This window comes from Diadema antillarum, unplaced genomic scaffold (genome assembly GCF_040938485.1).
Source record: "Diadema antillarum isolate AM-2024a unplaced genomic scaffold, OU_Dant_1.0 seq00001249_RagTag, whole genome shotgun sequence".
Lineage (NCBI taxonomy): Eukaryota > Metazoa > Echinodermata > Echinoidea > Diadematoida > Diadematidae > Diadema > Diadema antillarum.
The window spans coordinates 287,526-305,464 of record NW_027272035.1 but is presented as its reverse complement, the minus strand read 5'-3'; the positions used below and the strand labels follow the sequence as shown (position 1 = coordinate 305,464).

The window sequence follows — 17,939 nt, the reverse complement described above, 5'->3', positions numbered from 1 at the left end:
TGAAGTGTGCCTGTGTCAGGAACAACCTTTGCTGACAAAAATTTAACTTCAAATATGCCCTGAATGCATGACAATAGCAAGAAATAACTTGCCACAGTGATGATTTCACACCCATTCACTAAGTTGAATCATGCTCAGTCATGCATGAGAGTTACATAACCTATGTGATATCATTGGATAGAAGACTTATTGAACTATCTAACCATGAAAAAATAATGTGCAAATATTTTATAGTTTTCTGAAAATTTGCAGTTGAAGTTGGGTTTACTTTTTTTAGAGACACACTGTATTATTAAAACTTGGGAAGCATCGGCCAACTGATCTGCGTTTTGATCGGTGTATCTATCATTGTCTATACGCATTATAAATTTGATAACTCAGTAGAGTTTTGTTTCGCACATGTGTTTAGGGGACATTGACGATGTCATTGGAGGTGGCTGGTTTTCAAGACCCAAACCAGCTTATTTTCGAGCACGTCGTGATTTACGGCGCCGATAACTATGTAGAAGGCAGTGCTGTGATCGTACGGCATGGGACGGAAGAGGACGACGCACCTGTGGTTGAATTCGAACACTCAACTAAGGTGAGCTAAACTAGAATACATTTGGATACGGTGATATCCCTGAAGTGTGTACCTTTAGCCCACAAGAAAAAAAATCGAACTCATTTTTCTTCATTGATAGCTTTGTTACAATATTTTAAAAAGAATATAAACTACTAGTATAGATGTAGGTTATAATTATTGTCTTGTAAATATATATATGTATATATATATATATATATATATATATATATGCATTTATGTATATTAGAGGTCAAAGGCTTATTCTGCAAGCGGCTAGATGTACACTAAAACAAACAAAACCTGGAAAATTGCATCCTATGGCCGACAATGCCATCTCCTCACCACTGTCCCTTGTGGGTTTTTAAGTATAGGCCTACACGTAATGCTTCGAACTATTTAGAGATTAATGGCAGAGCAACTGTAAGCCCTTTCTTTGAATGTTTATCATGGCTGACTGATGTAACTCCATAGGCAGAGCGATTTTATGCGAAGAGTAATATCTTTCTTCTTATGTAATCATATCAGAAAGGGACATGCATTAAGTATAATTATGCGTGCAAGCTAATTATATTTCGTGTAAAAAAAAATAGATAAAAGTTATTTTCTGAATGCGGAGCGGAGATTGGCAGAGTGGAATGAACATCCTTGGCAAAATCTCTCAACTTACGTTTTTGTGAACAACTGTCGTGGCAATCACATCAACCTTTTCTCCCTTTTTTATGTTTTGTAATGTCCAGGTGCTCAGGATTTCACGTCTCGACCTCGACATGATGACACCCTTTACGATCACATGGCGCGAAGAGTAGTCCAGTGACACATTCTGGCACCAACCGAATCAAATTGTCTTTATATAGGGTTACAGTGAACTCCCGTCATAACGAATTCCTCGGGACTGACAGTTTTCTTTCGCTATATCGAAATGTCGTTAAAACCGAACAAATAACTGTAAAAATACATAGATGAGATAATGTTGCGACCTGAATTTTTACTTCGTTGAAACCGGAATTTCGTTATGACCGTGTCCGTTATTAGACTCCATATACAAACTTTGTTCCCAAATGTAGGAGCTACCTATGTAGTTTCGCCCTAATTTCATGCGATATGATAAGTTATTCTTTACTTTGTGCAACATTTTCATATCACGCTGAAAACTGGCGGTAATTGTCACCTTAGAGGAAGTTCAACTAAACGTAATGATAACGGCTAGAGGTTAATGACGATTTTGTCCCTAGAACGTCTTCATGAATATTTCGAAATTTAGCTGATATTGTACAAAAGCAAGTTTTAACGGCATTTATTCCACTCTGAGGGTGATCACCATTTGTTTTGCTGTTTAAAGCAATGAACCACTGGTTTATCATTATTAGGATAAAGAAAACGTTTAGTTTTGAATGTAATTCTGGTGTTGGGTACAGTGTGCATGTTTATGATCAGAGCCATGTTATGTTCACTAATACTTGCGAAATACATGGCATGAAATCACACAATAAAGCAGAGAGATGTGAAAACATTTGTGTTATTCATTTGAAACTTCATGAAGTGCACACAATCTTTCATTCGAATTATTTCAACAGTACAACACAAACACTGTACAATGTGTTGGTCTGACAAAATTGAAGTTCATCTGTACTCTACATAGCACCCGTAGTGATACCTTTTAACCAATCACCACCTACTTAGTATTATAAAGTCCACATTAGATTGGACATCTGTAGATAATTTGTATTGAATAAAAATTTAGCTGATCCGAAGGAAAAAATCAAGTAACTAGAAATTTCGGCGAACCGGGACTGTAGAAAGAACTCGACTTAACAACTTGGGAGAGCGCCTGTACCAGAAATTGACTTTCAAATGCCATCTGCCATGTCTGCTGAACACAGTATACAAAACAGTATAAATGGAGACTACCAATGGTATTCCACGACCTAGGAAAAAGAACGACTGAAAAAAATCTACTCTACCATTACAAAGAAGATGTAGGCATTTAGCTTCTACTATGTTACCCAAAGTATGAGTTGAACATTTCACTGCAGTCGGATTACGAAAACACAATAATGTAATAAGCACATAGGTACTCCTAGAATACACAGAGGACAGCGTAGATAATACAATATGCCAGAACTGTAGGGGTACAGTGGTATAGTGAATAACACTCCTGACTCCCAGTCAGAGGCTGGACCCGAGTTCAAATCCAGTCCACATGCTTACACCGCTTACGTCCCTGGACAAGACGATTCTACCCATTATGTCACTCTCGATCATGGTGTAAATTGGTGCCTGGCAACGCTATAGGGTAATGATAATGACATTAAAGGTCCTCTGGTAGAGCAGTGGTAACACTGATGAGGCTACTCTAAATAAAGAGCATGTTATTATTAACTAAGAACATCGCCGCTGGACGACGCAGATGGCCAGTAATGTGGTAACGCGAAGCTCGAGTGCATGCACGATCCTCGGCTGACAGCAGATTTTAAAACATGACTGAAACACCGATAAGTTGACAAATGGAATGCTTGGATCAAACAAATAAGAATGAATAATGGCCCGCTATTACATGTACAATATATTTGCTCCTGTTCGATGTTCTACAAATCATGTATCCCAATGCCCGTGAAGAAACGTTCAAATATAATAGGCGTTGTAGGCCTATCATGTCCCCGTTGGAGGCGTTGTTTTCGGCTGAAACCTTTCTTGGAGCTATGACTCTTTTCATTTCGGATTTACTCTAATGTGTGATCTGACCAAGAAAACGTTTGTCCAAGTAACTTTTCAAGTTGGTCGTCATATGGACGATAGTACGCTTTCAACTTTCTTATGACGTCATCATCAATGACAGGATGTCGCCTTCCCTTTGATTCCCCTGCACATTGTTTAAATGGCAGGGATTTGCAATAAAACCCCTTCCGTTCGTCAAAGTATATGCTCCTCCCATTGAAAAAGTTTGGAAGACCAAGGAATTCCTCCATCTGCAACGACATGACAAAATTTATGTGAAAGTTAGATATACTGTATATTGCGTGACTAAGACATACACATCAATTTATTAATAGACATCAATATTCATGTGAAAGTTAGATATACTTTACATTGCATGACTAAGACATATGCATCGTACAATGATGTTATGAACTAAGCTTTAAAATTGAATATTTTGAATCAAGTATAGGTCATCACCCCGTCCTCACATTTTGTTAAAAGTATAGGTGAAGTGACATCAGAATTGAGACGTCTAATCTGGTCTCAATTCGACAATCTTTTTTTTTTAAAACCAGTAAGTTGGTAAGGAAGTTAGATATGGCACAATATTAGAGAGATAGGTAGATAGAGGTACAAGAAGATAAGTAGGCTTCGAAATAAATGTGATGTACATAGTTCTATCAAGAAATTTCCTAAAAGACATGAAGACAAAGTAGGAATCAACTCCTCTTTTAAAACTATGTCTGCTGAATAGAGTACAGAGAAAATCTCTTACAAACCTGCTGAAGTGCTGGTAATGGATTTTTAATGAAGGCATCTCCGTCAATCACGAGAAACTGTTTCCTTGGAAACACCTTTAGCCACTCCCTAAAGTAGATGACGTAGGCTCCGTGAACCAGGATGGCGTTATTACTGTTGACCTCACCGTTTGGCCGAATGACCGAACCCTCGAACGTGGTGTTCAGGTAGCAGAGAGCTTCTTGGCCTGGTGGCGCCACACGTGGTATGAAGAACTCGGGCCAGGCTATGGTGAGAAGATGCAGATAGTCAGACACTGCCCTTACCACCGGGTCTCGAATGATGACAATGAACTTGGTGTCTGGCATGACAGCTTTTATCCTGGTGGGTGCAGAGACATCGAATATATAGGAAGGCGTCTTCTCCATGGTAACTTCATGTTTAGACGAAACAGGCATCTGATCCCTATACCAGTCCAGACTTTCGTTCTGGTGCTTGTTCCAGTAATATATCTCTTGTGGCACTGAGTGGATCAGGTTTGGATGACTATTCAGGAAGAAGGAGAGGGCACTTGTCCCACACTTTTCCACACCAATCCCAATCGCTTGAGGCAATCTCTTCTTGCAGTCGAGGTCGGTACTGACTTCATCGCCGGGCCTGCTTTGGAGACACGCGTGGGCAGTGGCAGCTAATAATCGATCCTTTGGCGTTCTCCCATTGCTAGAAAATGTATCCTGCCCCAATATAGCCGTCCTTCCGAGATGTCGTCTTGAGGGTTGGGTTTTTCCAGGCACTGGTTCAGAAGAGCGTTCTAGAATTATTGATGTTGCGTAGTAAGTCAAGCTGAAAGCCGTGGTTGCTACAAATATTCCAAGTAGGTAAGCCTTCAGTTCCCCGTGAGTGTGCATCACGACCTGTCTTGAATTCTTCTAGATTTCCTATGATCCTATAAAAGCAAGCATACGGGTAATACTTGACGCACGTTGGCCTGAAACAAAGTAACAAACAAACATGCAAACAAATTGATATTGTTTTACCAAGCTTCATAACAGTAGAAGATCGGGAGATGTGACTACTACTAAGTTTTCACCTAGTATTTCTAGGACCAGTGTGTGGAGGAGATCACAGACCACTTTGTTTCTGTGTGACTCTTTGCTTAAAACACTCATTTTCGCTTGATAAATTACGACATTTATTAAGATGGAAATAACATGTTCCCCAATGAACAGTAGCATTGAGGACGTGATATTCCAAATAATGACTATTTTCTTTGACTGTTTTTTTTTTGTACAGGTGTAGTTTTATTAGGAATGTAAATCTTTCACCCTTGTGGACAAGTAAAAGAAAATAATCAGATAGATGTGATCTTCCAACCCTTCCTTGCATGACATCAATGGAACAAAATTATCAAGAATTGGAGCCAGAAAATAAGATAATCGTTACCTGTCATGCCTGTAAAGCACTAACTTCTTTTCTCCAGGTCTGATAAACACTTTGGTTTGGGTATTAGTTGATTTGGTACACCACGGCAGAGTGTTGGATAAGGACTACTGTATTTAATTGATTCTGTCAAGAACTGACGAAGGAGCTCCATTACCATGTCCATTACTCGATAGTTCAGATGGGTTGATTGTCCTGACGGCAAATAATCATGATTTACTGCAAATCATCAATAAACGATCTTTCTTAACATGCACGAATCTGATCATGCATTCATGTTAGGAAACATGCAAATACGATATATAGAACCGTCCGTTGAGTAACTAACAGAAGACAAATCAGATTCTGATATTTCTCCACATAATAATTATTCAATCAACACTTCTCGTTCAAGAGATTTGTTAAGAGTTAACTCATTCTTTGCCAAATGAGCACAAATTTCAGACTCATAATGTACATATGGACAAGTAATCAATGTGGCACAGAGTGGGTTTAATAGCCTTCCAGTAACATCTTTTCCTTAGACTTGACAAAAACATCTCGAATATAAAACTCAATTGTACAGTAAAACACAGGAGCTGTCAGGAAAGCATCCAGCTATTTCAAGATACTGTAGTTTTTACCACGACCCCTCCCCATAATGTTTTGAGCACAATTTTAGAACTGCTCCAACACAACACGAGATAAGAAATGTGTCCTTACTACAAATCCGCCTTGTTAAACATGGGCCTGTGTACAGTGATAGACAGTGACTCGAAGTATCCATGGAAAGTCTTACAACTGCATCGAACGCATTCCACCGAAGCAGCACGCGATACCACCATGAATGATTCGTCACACGAGCAGTAGTTCTTCAAAATGCTTCCACTATCACTCCAACCTCGTTGCTACTCTGCTCCAATGAAGGAAAAAGAAATTAGTGACAAGTCTTTGTAGTTTTAAGAAAATCCTTGGAGGATGAAAAAGTTGCTAAGGAGTTTGGCTCCATGTGGCAATCTGTTGGAAACAACTCCTGCATCTCTCATGCATACAGGCTGAACTGGGTTATTGCATTCGCTTTATTTACCAAACTACGCATACACAGGCCTAAGCTGGTAGCTTGGTTTGAAGATGAAGCCTTATTCAAACACTCGGCGTTGAGATCTACAACCGCAAAAGAATTTGTTCTACTGTGTTCGCTGGGAAACCTTGCCCTGGGACAATGAGCAAAAGTTGGAGCTTATCCAAAAGAGATGGAGCTATAATCAGGCACACATCCAAGAAGCTCGTACAGACACGAAGACAACAGTACTCTCTCCGCAAGTTGGTAAAGCACAATTCATTCATTCATTCATTCATGTTCTGTCTTCATTTCCAAACGATATATTGTACATGGGTAATACAAACGTCAAAATGATGGTATATACTTGCAACATATGTCACATGATCAGTAGAAATACGTCTTGTTTCATTTAGGACTTGATGGAAATGAAAATTGAGGGGTTGCTAAAAGCGAACTTGTATAGTGCAGTCCCCTCACTTATTTATTTACGTTACATTTCTACAATACATTGTACAAAGCTTACAAAACTATAATACATGTATACCGACAAAGCTTACGAAACTACAATACATGTAACGGACAAATTAATCAGCGCAAATATACACTTATCATTATATCGATGGTAACATGAGGCATGTCACAATAAGTTGTGACCTAGTACCAAATTTTGAGCAATCCATCATTAAAGAAGTTTCCAGCTTAGAAAGACGAGAGCAAAACAGACAGACTGTATTATTTGTCAGTGAACCCAACACATGATTTTAAACAACTGTACCACTGAAAATTCTAAAAAATGTCAATAGAGCCGAATTGAAAGTTTCACTAAAATTAGATCCGAAGTAGTTTCATATTTTCATTTTCATTTCATTGATTTCATTTCCAACAATGCAAAACGTCTACATACACAAAATAACACAATACCAATACAATGTAGTAGCAAAGGAAATGCGTGAAGTTAACAAATTTATGTATCACATATTCACATAAGCAGATGAAATTGAATTAAGATTAAAGTTGTGGGAAATGGAGGAGACGTGCTGAAAAGCCAAGCTTGTATTTTGCAGTCTCCTCGTGGACAAAATAACTAAATAACACCAAGGAAGCAAGTTGCTCATTATATATCTCATGGAGTTTGCATGAAACTCAGAGTTGCAATAAATACGGATGAACCTGCAGTCAACCGCGTGAACTTGTTCCAATTCTTCTGTCTAAAGCTCTTCCTTTGAGGATATCGAGCACCCTTCATAGAAGGATAGAATCACCAAGTGTGTATATATATATATATATATATATATATATATATATATATATATATATAATTATAATGACTATACATGAAAGGCAAATATCCCACAAGAAAATAAAATAGCCTTCTAAAGCAATGAGGAGATACACATTAGGTTAGCGAACAAACTGACATTCAAAATAGGTTTTCTAGGGTGAAAAATGTGCTTTATTTTTTTCGATCCGTTTTTGGTTCCATGAAAATGAGTTGGCACCAAGTGAAAAATCACTGAGTACAGTTAGTCCTGGAGGTCATCAAAAACGTAAAATCAACAGACCTGTTCCCTGAGTGTATAAATGTGTCCCACTGAATTCATGTTCAAGAAAGAATTTGTTTTCAACCAGCCCACTTTGTCAGCTTTAAAATGGGGGCGGGGCCAAGCGTGGAGTCCTCAAAGCGATGCATACTCGCTGAATAGAATGATGAAAGGGCGATGTGTCGAACTCGCTCCGTTGTTAACCTGTGTGGATCCATAGAGGCTGCTGAATAACAATATGCGCAACTCTGAAACATCTTAACAGTTCATCTTTCCCCAACACAAAAACGTGTTCCGCTTTTTTTTTCTCAACAAAAGACTCACACTTTGCCTCGAAGACCCGAATTCATTGACATGGAGCTGCCGTTCTCGAGCACATTGTTACCTCTTGTAGTTAACGTCTGTAGTCGCAAAATTGTGTCGCTGGAGGAATACTTAAGCCAGCATGACGTGTAAGACGTAATGGTGTTGTTCGAAGTATCGACATCTGTCAAGTGAGACCGTAAGAACATTTGCAGCATATTTTTTTTTTAGTTGATTCAACATTGTGATAGAAGTACAGAGGGTAAATATCAAAGGCATGATTCGTTCATGTCCTGTTGTAATGTTTCATAATAATAAGTCTTTTTCAGTTTACATGCATCATCCCTTATTCCTGATAAATGATAATCATTGGGTATCTTTCAAAATTGATAACGCAGTGATACTGACATCAATTGATTATGGCGATAATGATTATAACCACATTTATTTAATTCTCTGCGTGGCCCATTGATTACCTGCCCATAATTATGTTTGTGTGTGATATTTGTGCACATTTTACTCAATATTAGACATGTTAGAGAAGGAGTTAGGATGTTCTCATCGTCATACTGTGCAATTTCATCTGGAACTAACTGACACGTTATTGATCTCGAAACAACGAAACGTTATCTGTTAAGTGCCAAAGATACAAAATGATCTCTTAACAAAGATAGTCATTAGAAATACTTTGCCCCTATTTAGTATGCTCTGGGAGAGCACGTTCCTTTCAATCATTCAGGCATTTACTGGGCATTCAGCGAGAACATTTTTTTCTTTTAATTGCTAGTACATCCCTCCTCCCGTTTGTTTTGTTTTTCCTCCATGTTTATTTTCTTATTTTTTACTTTGTCTTCGTCTACACAGGATGCATTATTTCCGTCTTTACATTAGGTTGTTCAATTCAAACATTATAAAACATCCTAACTTCATTTCGCAGAATATTTCATATGTGTTGGATATGTTTTGAATGAACTATAATGCCTATCATGTTTTTAATAGGAAAACGCCTCAGCAGTGTCCAGTGGAACCTGTAGATCGGAGAAGTAGGGAACTGATTTGAATAATCACATAGTGCACCAGTATATCACCATGCAAATCTCCGGAAACGCTAAGGTGTACCTCACGGGAGTGATCCTCTGTGTAACGGTGGTCATCGTCACCCTCAACCTGTCCCCACCACTGTATCTAAAACAGACCTTCCAACCTGTGCTTGAAAGGATACAACCCGTAAGGCGGCGGTTCCAGACGGTGGGTGCAGAGCGAGAGACTCCTGCATACAGTGGTATCGACGTCTACCCAGGAGGCAATCGGTCAGTGCTCAGCAAATGCGAAACATGCATCCAAGAAGGGAAAGATGACATGGTCGCGGTCGATCTGGAATTCAAGAGGCGATTGCCGAAAGTGATAGGAATTGGGGTGAAAAAATGTGGAACAAGTGCCCTCTCCTTCTTTCTCGAAGATCACCCCTTCCTAGTCCACTCAAAGCCCCAGGAGGTATTTTACTGGAACAAACACAAGAATGAAAGTCTGGACTGGTATAGGGACAAGATGCCGTTTTCGTTTAGACACGAAATCACCATGGAGAAGACACCTTCCTACATCTTCGATCTCACCATACCAACCAGGATAAAAGCTGTCATGCCAGACACCAAGTTCATCGTCATCATTAGAGACCCGGTTGTCAGGGCAGTGTCCGACTACCTGCATCTGCAAGGCATCGGTTGGCCCGAGTTCTTCAAGCCACGCGTAGCGGCACCAGGCAAAGAGCCCTTCTGCTACCTGAACACCACGTTCGAGGGTTCGGTCGTATGGCCAAACGGCGAGGTCAACAGTGATAACGCCATCCTGGTAAATGGAGCCTACGTCATCTACCTGAGGGAGTGGCTAACGGTGTTTCCTAGGAAACATTTTCTCGTGATTGATGGAGACGCCTTTATCAAAAACCCACTGCCAACATTGCAGAAGGTGAGTAGTTAACTTTTAACATTTAGTTGTTATTAAAACACCCTTTTATCAACATTGTGATATACAAATTTGGACAGAAACTAACACGTCACACTTTACATTCTAATGAAGTCAGTGTTCCAGTTTGATTCAGCACTTGATCCCATTCACCCTCCTTTCCCTGAATTCTAGTAATCTACATTGTCAGCACTAGCCAAGATACTTTATTGACATCCAAGCATGTACCCTTGCAGATTTGCCTGCCAATGGAACCCATTTTTGTCTTGTAAGTTATTGCAATAAATCATGTAAATACAGTGGTATGTGAGTTAATGCCAACATCTCCATTACAATTTCGCATCATCACAGATCGAGGAATTTCTTGGACTTCCAAAATTCTTCGATGAGGAGAGCGTGTACTTCGATGACAAGAAAGGATTTTTCTGCAAAGCCAAACCAGTCAAACGCTGCGCTTCAAAGTTCAAGGGAATACCCCATCCGGAAGTTGACGATGACGTCATAATGAAACTAAGAGATTACTATCGTCCGTATAACGCTGAACTAGAGAGATTGCTGGGACAGACATTTACCTGGACCCGACTTGAATAAAGTTGGGATGATTTTCGCAGTGTCGTTATCATGGAAATTTATGTATAAACAATACACCTGCCTCTCGTGGAACTGTAATCTTCCATGATAACAAGAACAATAGTGACTTTATGGCGCATACTAATCATCAATCAGTCTTATTTACCAGGGGCCTGTTGCATAAAACTTACCGTTGAATTTCAATGGTAACTACCGTCAAAATTAGGCGTCACAGCCAATCAGCATCAAGGATTATAAATTTTACCGCTAATTTAAAGACTTACCGCTGGAAAGGAGCGGTAAGTCCAGCGGTAAGGGTTTTATGCAACAGGGCCCAGTATGCGCTTTACAAACAAGCAATTATGATCTGGAGTTAAATACACAGCAACACTACTAGTAATTCATTTTCATTTAAACATTAAGGAAGTTAATGAATAACTTCTTCACCGTATCTATAAAAAAAAAGACAACTAGCCTTTTGTGTAAAGGATGGTTTCAACGTCCATGCAATTACCAATCAATCTATTTGTATTAAAGATGGTTTCTACGTTCATGAAACTGTTTTATACATTCATGTAATTACGCATTGCTTTAACCATCTAGCCGTTTAATGTGTGTACGGTGATCTCTACATTCGTGAAGATGGTCTCCACGTCTGTGTAATTACCCATTGCTACTGCCATAAGAAGCCATTTGTGTGTAAGATGATTTCTACGTTCAAGCCATTACCCATACCATAAGCAAGATAAGTAGCCATTAAGATGGGTCCTATGTTCACGTAATAACCCATTGCTATTACACACCATAATCTATAGAAGGCAGCTGTGTTTAAAGTGATTTCTGCGTGCTTGTATTTCACCCATGCATTCCATTGCTTTTACCATAACCAGCCATTCATCTTGTTCATGTTAAAGATTGTTTCTATACCTGCAAGTGATTACCCATTGCTATTTTCTATGCATGCATTCGTGTTTAAAGTCGTTTCTACGTCCCTGTATATTTTAACCCATTGTTACAAGAAGTCGCTGGAACCCATGCAGAGTATATAGGGATTAAAAAAAAAAACAGGTAAAGGCTGTTTGATACATACGGACTTTACTCGGTGGTTCTGTTCAAACGTTTGTTAGATTTCTTGGAGTAACCTACTTGATTTATCATCTTCGTGGCTGCAACAGTGTCTTGTTAAATGCATGCCATCGTATCCAAATAAAGAAGATTATTAAGACAGTGTTTGAGGTGCTACTAAAAGAGAGCCCCGGATGATTTTCAGACTTTTGTATTTGAACAAATATGAATTGGTTATACCGGGTACAGAGTTTCAGAAGTTCATATTATCACGCAAATTGTCTCCTTAAGGTCGAGTGTCTCCTTAATAAAGTAATTACTTGTTGAAACAGATGTCTTCTTAAAACTGGATACTTTATTGATTGATTGACTGATTGATTTACTAATTGATAGATTGATTGTTTGATTGATTCGATTGATTGATTGATTGATTGATTGATAGATTGATTGATTGAATGAATGATGAATCTTCCAAATTTCCGAAAATGCATTTGGCAGTCAGAAAAGCTCTAATATTCATGCGGGCTTCATAGTCAGGTCGCTTAGTGAAATTACCGTTACACAGCGGATAAAAGCATCAAATTTGGCATACGGATTCCTTTAGGACTATTGAATAAAGTTAGAATAGGATCCCTCTGGAAGTTTTCGATTTTTAGGGTGAAAATGCTGAATTTTGATATATCTTTATGATATGATATATATATATATAGGCCTATACTGGATTGCGTAAGTAATAGGTCGCTTAGCGAAATTACTATTACACGGCGGATAAAAGCATCATTTTTTTTTCACACGGATTCTTTTAGGACTATTAAACAATATTACAGTAGGAGCCCTCCGGGATTTTTTGTAGAAAAACACTAAAAGATCAAATTTCAAAATGGCCGACACTTAATTGGCAAAACCCTCACTTTTCATGTCATATGGGTGATACGATGACAATTATTACGTGTGTTTTTGTATCTATGGTTTGTTTAGAACCTTGGCTTGAACATTGTGTTAGGAGAATTAATTCTTGCGTAATGTAAAGTCTCTGAACTATACTGGGGGAGAGGTATAAGGGCAAAAGGGGGACCCCCCCCCCCCTTCTTAAAAAATGGTTGTTCGCTTGTTCTTTTGCGTGCTTTTTTTTTCTCGTTTTGCTCTATACGCGGGGGATAAAAACATAAAATTTGGCACACGGATTCCTTGAGGACTAGGAAACAATATTAGACTAACCACACACACACATACACACACACACACACACACACACACACACACAGATCAAATTTCAAAATGACCGACACTTATGGCAAACCCCTCACTTTTCATGTGATATTACTTATAGAATGATTGATACGATGACAATATTAGTATATATCTTTAATTTTGGTTTGGCTTAAAACCTGAATTTGGACATTGCCGTAGGAGCATTGTTTATATTCTTGCGTAATGTAAAGTCTCTGAAGGGCTGGGGGAGGGGTAGGGCAAAGGGGGCGGCCCTCAACTTAAAAAGTGGTGGTTCGCTTGTTCTGTTGCGTATTTTTCCGTCTTGTTTTAAACACGGCGGAAAAAAAACATCAAATTTGGCGCACGGATTCCTCATTAGAGTAAGAGTCCTCCTGCAATTTTTAAACACACACACACACGCGCGCGCGCGCGCGAATTGAAATTCCAAAATAAATCAATTCACAACAGATCTGAACTTATATGTTATCACATTCTCTTAGTCAGGTCGCTTATTGTCAACATTTGGGCTTACCGTTAGAGCGGATAAAAGCACCAAATTTGGAGAGGTGATCCCCTAGGACCTACTCATTCATATTGGAATAGGAGCCCTTTGGAATTTTTCGATTTTTAGGGTGAAAATGCTGAATTTTGATATTTCTTTATAATAATTATGATATATATACTGCATTGTGTAAGTAAGGGAATGTGGTCATATATTCCTAAGTTCAGATCTGTTGTGAATTGATGTATTTGTCATGGAACTGAAAACATACTCAAACTTGAGACCATGATTAACATCAAAGCATCTGAAACATGGAGCTGGCAGAATTCTGATCAAATATTATATACGCATATTGTATACTAATCAAATACAACTGTATAATGTATACAGTTTAGACAGCCAGAAGATAGTTTCTAAAATAAACAGTTTTCCTACTCAGTTGGGGATATGGGTGCATGGAGGCGCACCGGGCGCGCCCCTTCTATTCTTTGTTAAAACAAAGAAATAAAAAGAAAAAATGGAGGGGGAGGGCATGCGCCCCCGTAATTAATTTTGTAAAGGCGCCCCTCCCCCTCACGGAATTCCTGGATCCACCCCTGCTACTCCCATGCTCTGAGACTCTAAGAATCATTTCACACTGAAATAATTTTTCAGTGCAGTAAGATTTATTTGTGGATACAGTGCACTCCCGTTATGACGAACGCGGTAAGCATTTTCGTAACAACTAAGTAAAAAAATCAGGTCCCAAAACTCTCATCTATCTTTCTATACATTACTGTTCTGTTTATAATAAATCGAATTGTCGATATCACAGGGTAAAAAAAGCTGCCGGTCCCGACGACGTTTGCTATAACGGGGGTGCATTCTACTGCTACTACTTTCTTCTTGTGCCACTGATATGTGTCTCAGTATACCAGAAAATTTCCCTTCTGAGATTATTGGTGAGCTTTCTCTTTTACCAGGAATTTTACCGATAATTGTACCAAATGAGGACAGAAAGAAAGACACTCTTGTCATATAGTTGTGCTGGCCAATATATATTTGGATTAAAGATGTTTAAAGTTGCGTTTGCATGCTGAGGGAGGTTTATTTTGCAGGAAAAGAACTAACTAACTATCATATAGTCGCTTTACAACAAACTGTATAATGTCCTTCTTTCCCCCAGATGATTACCTTTATCATGTACATGTGCTTTCTGCTGTAACATTCCAAGGCAATATTATACGAGTACATACTTAGAGATAAATTTTTACCAGAAATGTCTTCTCTAACAAATGCATGACAACATTACTCCAATCCACCGTAAGTGAAATGATGTGATGGATATCAAAGTTGTTACAATAATTGGATTAAATTCCAATACTTTTGCTTTTCAGAATGTGATCCATCATGGTTTTTATTATAAAGTGAGATCGTGATTTGCCAGCAAGACACCGCTCAACCCTTAAAGTGTCTCTTGAAGAGTTCAAGGGCAAGTGGTGACAAGACAGATGCCTACAAGTCACTCCTGTCCAATGCTGAACAGTTCCGAGCCATTATTGCTGTTCCAGTTGAACTCTGCTTTGGGAGTGAAGAAACTGTTGAAAGCTTTGTTACACACTCAGCTCAATGGCACAAATCAAGGTTCTAATCGCACCCATATGGCATGAAAAGCGGGGAGTTTGCCATATAGGCCCTAAGTGCTGGCCATTTTGGAATTTGATTTCGTGTGTGTGTGTGTGTGTGTGTGTGTGTGTGTGTGTGTGTGTTTTCCTTAAAAATTGCAGGAGGACTCTTACTCTGATGAGGAATCCGTGCGCCAAATCTGATGCTTTTATCCGCCGTGTATAAAGAAGCAAGACGATTAAAAAATACGCAACAGAACAAGCGAACCACCCCTTGTTAAGTTGAGGGCCGCCCCCTTTGCCCTACCCCTCCCCCAGCCCTTCAGAGACTTTACATTACGCAAGAATATAAACAATGCTCCTACCGCAATGTCCAAATTCAGGTTTTAAGCCAAACCAAATATAAAGATATACTAATATAGTCATCGTATCAACCATTCTATAAGTAATATCACATGAAAAGTGAGGGGTTTGCCATAAGTGTCGGCCACTTTGAAATTTGATCTTGTATGTGTGTGTGTGTGTGTGTGTGTGTGTGTGTGTGGTTTGTCTAATATTGTTCCTAGTCCTCAAGGAATCCATGCGCCAAATTTTATGTTTTTATCCCCCGCGTATAGAGCAAAACGAGGAAAAAGTGCACGCAAAAGAACAAGCGAACAACCATTTTTTTTTTGAAGGGGGGGGGGGTCCCGCCCCTTTTGCCCTACCCCTCCCCCAGCAGAGACTCTACATTACACAAGAATATAATGCTCCTAACGCAATGTTCAAACCAAGGTTCTAAAGCAAACCAAAAATACAAAAACAAATGTAATATATTGTCATCGATCGAATCACCCATATGACATGAAAAGTGAGGGTTTTGCCAATTAAGTGTCGGCCATTTTCAAATTTGATCTTTTTAGTGTTTTTCTACAAAAAAAAAAATCCAGTAGGGCTCCTACTCTAATATTGTTTAATAGTCCTAAAGGAATCCGTATGAAAAAAAAATTGATGATTTTATCTGCTGTGTAATGGTAATTTCGCCAAGCGACCTGACTATTACTTAACAATACAGTATATATATCATATTATAAAGAAATATCAAAATTCAGCATTTTCACCCTAAAAATCGAAAAATTCCAGAGGGCCCCTACTCTAATATCAATGAGTAGGTCCTAGGGGATCACCTCTCCAAATTTGGTGCTTTTATCCGCTCTGTAACGGTAAGCCCGAATTTTGACATTAAGCGACCTGACTATCAGTAAATATCTTTACCGCGCATACCAAGCTTGATTTGATACAGCAGACGGGAACTAAATCGGTCATTTTACAAATACACTTACGCGCGCACACAAAACATGCAAACATCAAAAAAAAAAAAATGGAACTGGGAGCTGGAGGCTTGGTTGAAACAGAGAAATGAAATTGAAAAGCAACTATAAAATCATACAGATTATAAGGAGAGAAAATCGGTGTAGTTCATCTCAAAGTGATGATTTTGATAGACTGAAAAAGCAGCTGTAGGACCTAAGTGAATTTAGAGCAACTAACGAAAACCGTCGTTTAACTGCAGGAATAACGTGTCGACACGACACATTCTTAGCGAAGTGGAGGTATTTTAAGGTTTCCTTTCTCCTATTGAAACTTTGTTGACCGAAAGTATGGTAAACAAGAGGGGGAAAAGGCTCCTTTTAATCGGAGCTGGTCAGCCCGTTGACAAAAAGAGGGTGTTTTTAGCAGGCAGGCATGGCCTGCAAAACTGTTCTCTATCATGCAACCTATAGGTTGCCTATATACGAGAGCAACCCTCTAGCACCTCCCTGCCTCTAGGCTGGTAAACCATGATACACGAAAATGTAGATTATAGCTGATAACTGGACGCCATCATAACAAGGCCATGTAAATCGTCTAAACTACCCCCATGCTACAGTGGACTGCAGCAGTAATCGGAATATAGGCCTAATGTTTAAATTATGTATGCAATGGCGTAAAATTCATGGTATCTGCATATAGGACTAACCACATCAGTATTTAAAAAGTTTTGAATCCACTTCCAGACCGACTCCGCCATTGTGAGAAGGCGAGTAATAAAAGAGTCAGAAATACGGACAGAAAAGTGATGTAGCTGTCTTTCCCTCACTGCACTCCATATACTGTATATAGATTACTAGTATCTTCTCATAAGCCCGCACTAAAATAACGAGTTTGGAATCGTCTTTACCTGAGCAATCCGCTTCCTTAACGCGCTCAAGAAGGATGAATACAGATTATGGCCGGCATAGTGAAGAAACTGCTCTTGAGGTTCGCCGCATTATTCCAGAACTCGGTCAGATTGGTACAGAAAAGCAACCTGTTGATTTCATATCGTAACTAATATGAATTTGTGGTTTTCTCCAACATTTCTTTTTATTCAATTGGATTTGTAGAGAGATATCTCCACTACTTTTTCCACTGTGAATCAATTGATTTTTATCGGGATACGATGATGATTGATAGATTACAAGTTTCTTTCAGATGAACTTTATCATTATCATCAAGAAGCATTGCTGAAAGGCATGGGATCCAACAGAACTCTTACTAATAGAGAAAAGTGCATTGAAAACTTTCACGGTGTCTTGTAATAGCTGCAGGCGTCATCCATACAATACAAATGTGATATTTTAACATTTTAACATTTCTTAAACACGAGCATGTGTGTTTGTATCTACTATAAATTGTT

The 17,939-nt window shown here is 38.9% G+C and overlaps 3 protein-coding genes across 3 annotated transcripts in view; 2 read left to right on the top strand and 1 right to left on the bottom strand.

Moving 5' to 3' along the window:
* Positions 1 to 1,386, top strand: part of LOC139745275 (sucrase-isomaltase, intestinal-like) — a 128,265-nt gene extending 126,879 nt beyond the window's left edge. Inside the window, exons 68-69 of the mRNA XM_071655676.1 lie at positions 410 to 583; positions 1,303 to 1,386. Of these exons, the coding sequence (XP_071511777.1) occupies positions 410 to 583; positions 1,303 to 1,371 (243 nt within the window). The 3' untranslated portion in view covers positions 1,372 to 1,386. The remainder of the gene's footprint in view (positions 1 to 409; positions 584 to 1,302) is intronic.
* A 1,899-nt stretch (positions 1,387 to 3,285) lies between these two features.
* Positions 3,286 to 4,908, bottom strand: LOC139745274 (heparan sulfate glucosamine 3-O-sulfotransferase 1-like). Its single transcript, XM_071655675.1, has 2 exons — positions 4,042 to 4,908; positions 3,286 to 3,531 (listed from the first exon to the last, which is right to left on the bottom strand). Exons 1-2 carry the CDS (start codon positions 4,906 to 4,908, stop codon positions 3,286 to 3,288), a joined length of 1,113 nt encoding a protein of 370 aa, XP_071511776.1.
* A 4,507-nt stretch (positions 4,909 to 9,415) lies between these two features.
* LOC139745273 (heparan sulfate glucosamine 3-O-sulfotransferase 1-like) lies at positions 9,416 to 10,879 on the top strand. The gene is made up of 2 exons (XM_071655674.1): positions 9,416 to 10,291; positions 10,640 to 10,879. The coding sequence occupies exons 1-2, from the start codon at positions 9,416 to 9,418 to the stop codon at positions 10,877 to 10,879; spliced, it is 1,116 nt and encodes a 371-aa protein (XP_071511775.1).
* The last annotated feature ends 7,060 nt before the right edge of the window (positions 10,880 to 17,939 follow it).

Coding starts and splice junctions, on each gene's coding strand:
- LOC139745273 (XM_071655674.1), top strand. CDS start 9,416: ATGCAAATCTCCGGAAACGCTAAGGTGTACCTCACGGGAGTGATCCTC. Junction 10,292..10,639: donor CACTGCCAACATTGCAGAAG/GTGAGTAGTTAA, acceptor GCATCATCACAG/ATCGAGGAATTTCTTGGACT.
- LOC139745274 (XM_071655675.1), bottom strand. CDS start 4,908: ATGCACACTCACGGGGAACTGAAGGCTTACCTACTTGGAATATTTGTA. Junction 3,532..4,041: donor CATTACCAGCACTTCAGCAG/GTTTGTAAGAGA, acceptor ATGTCGTTGCAG/ATGGAGGAATTCCTTGGTCT.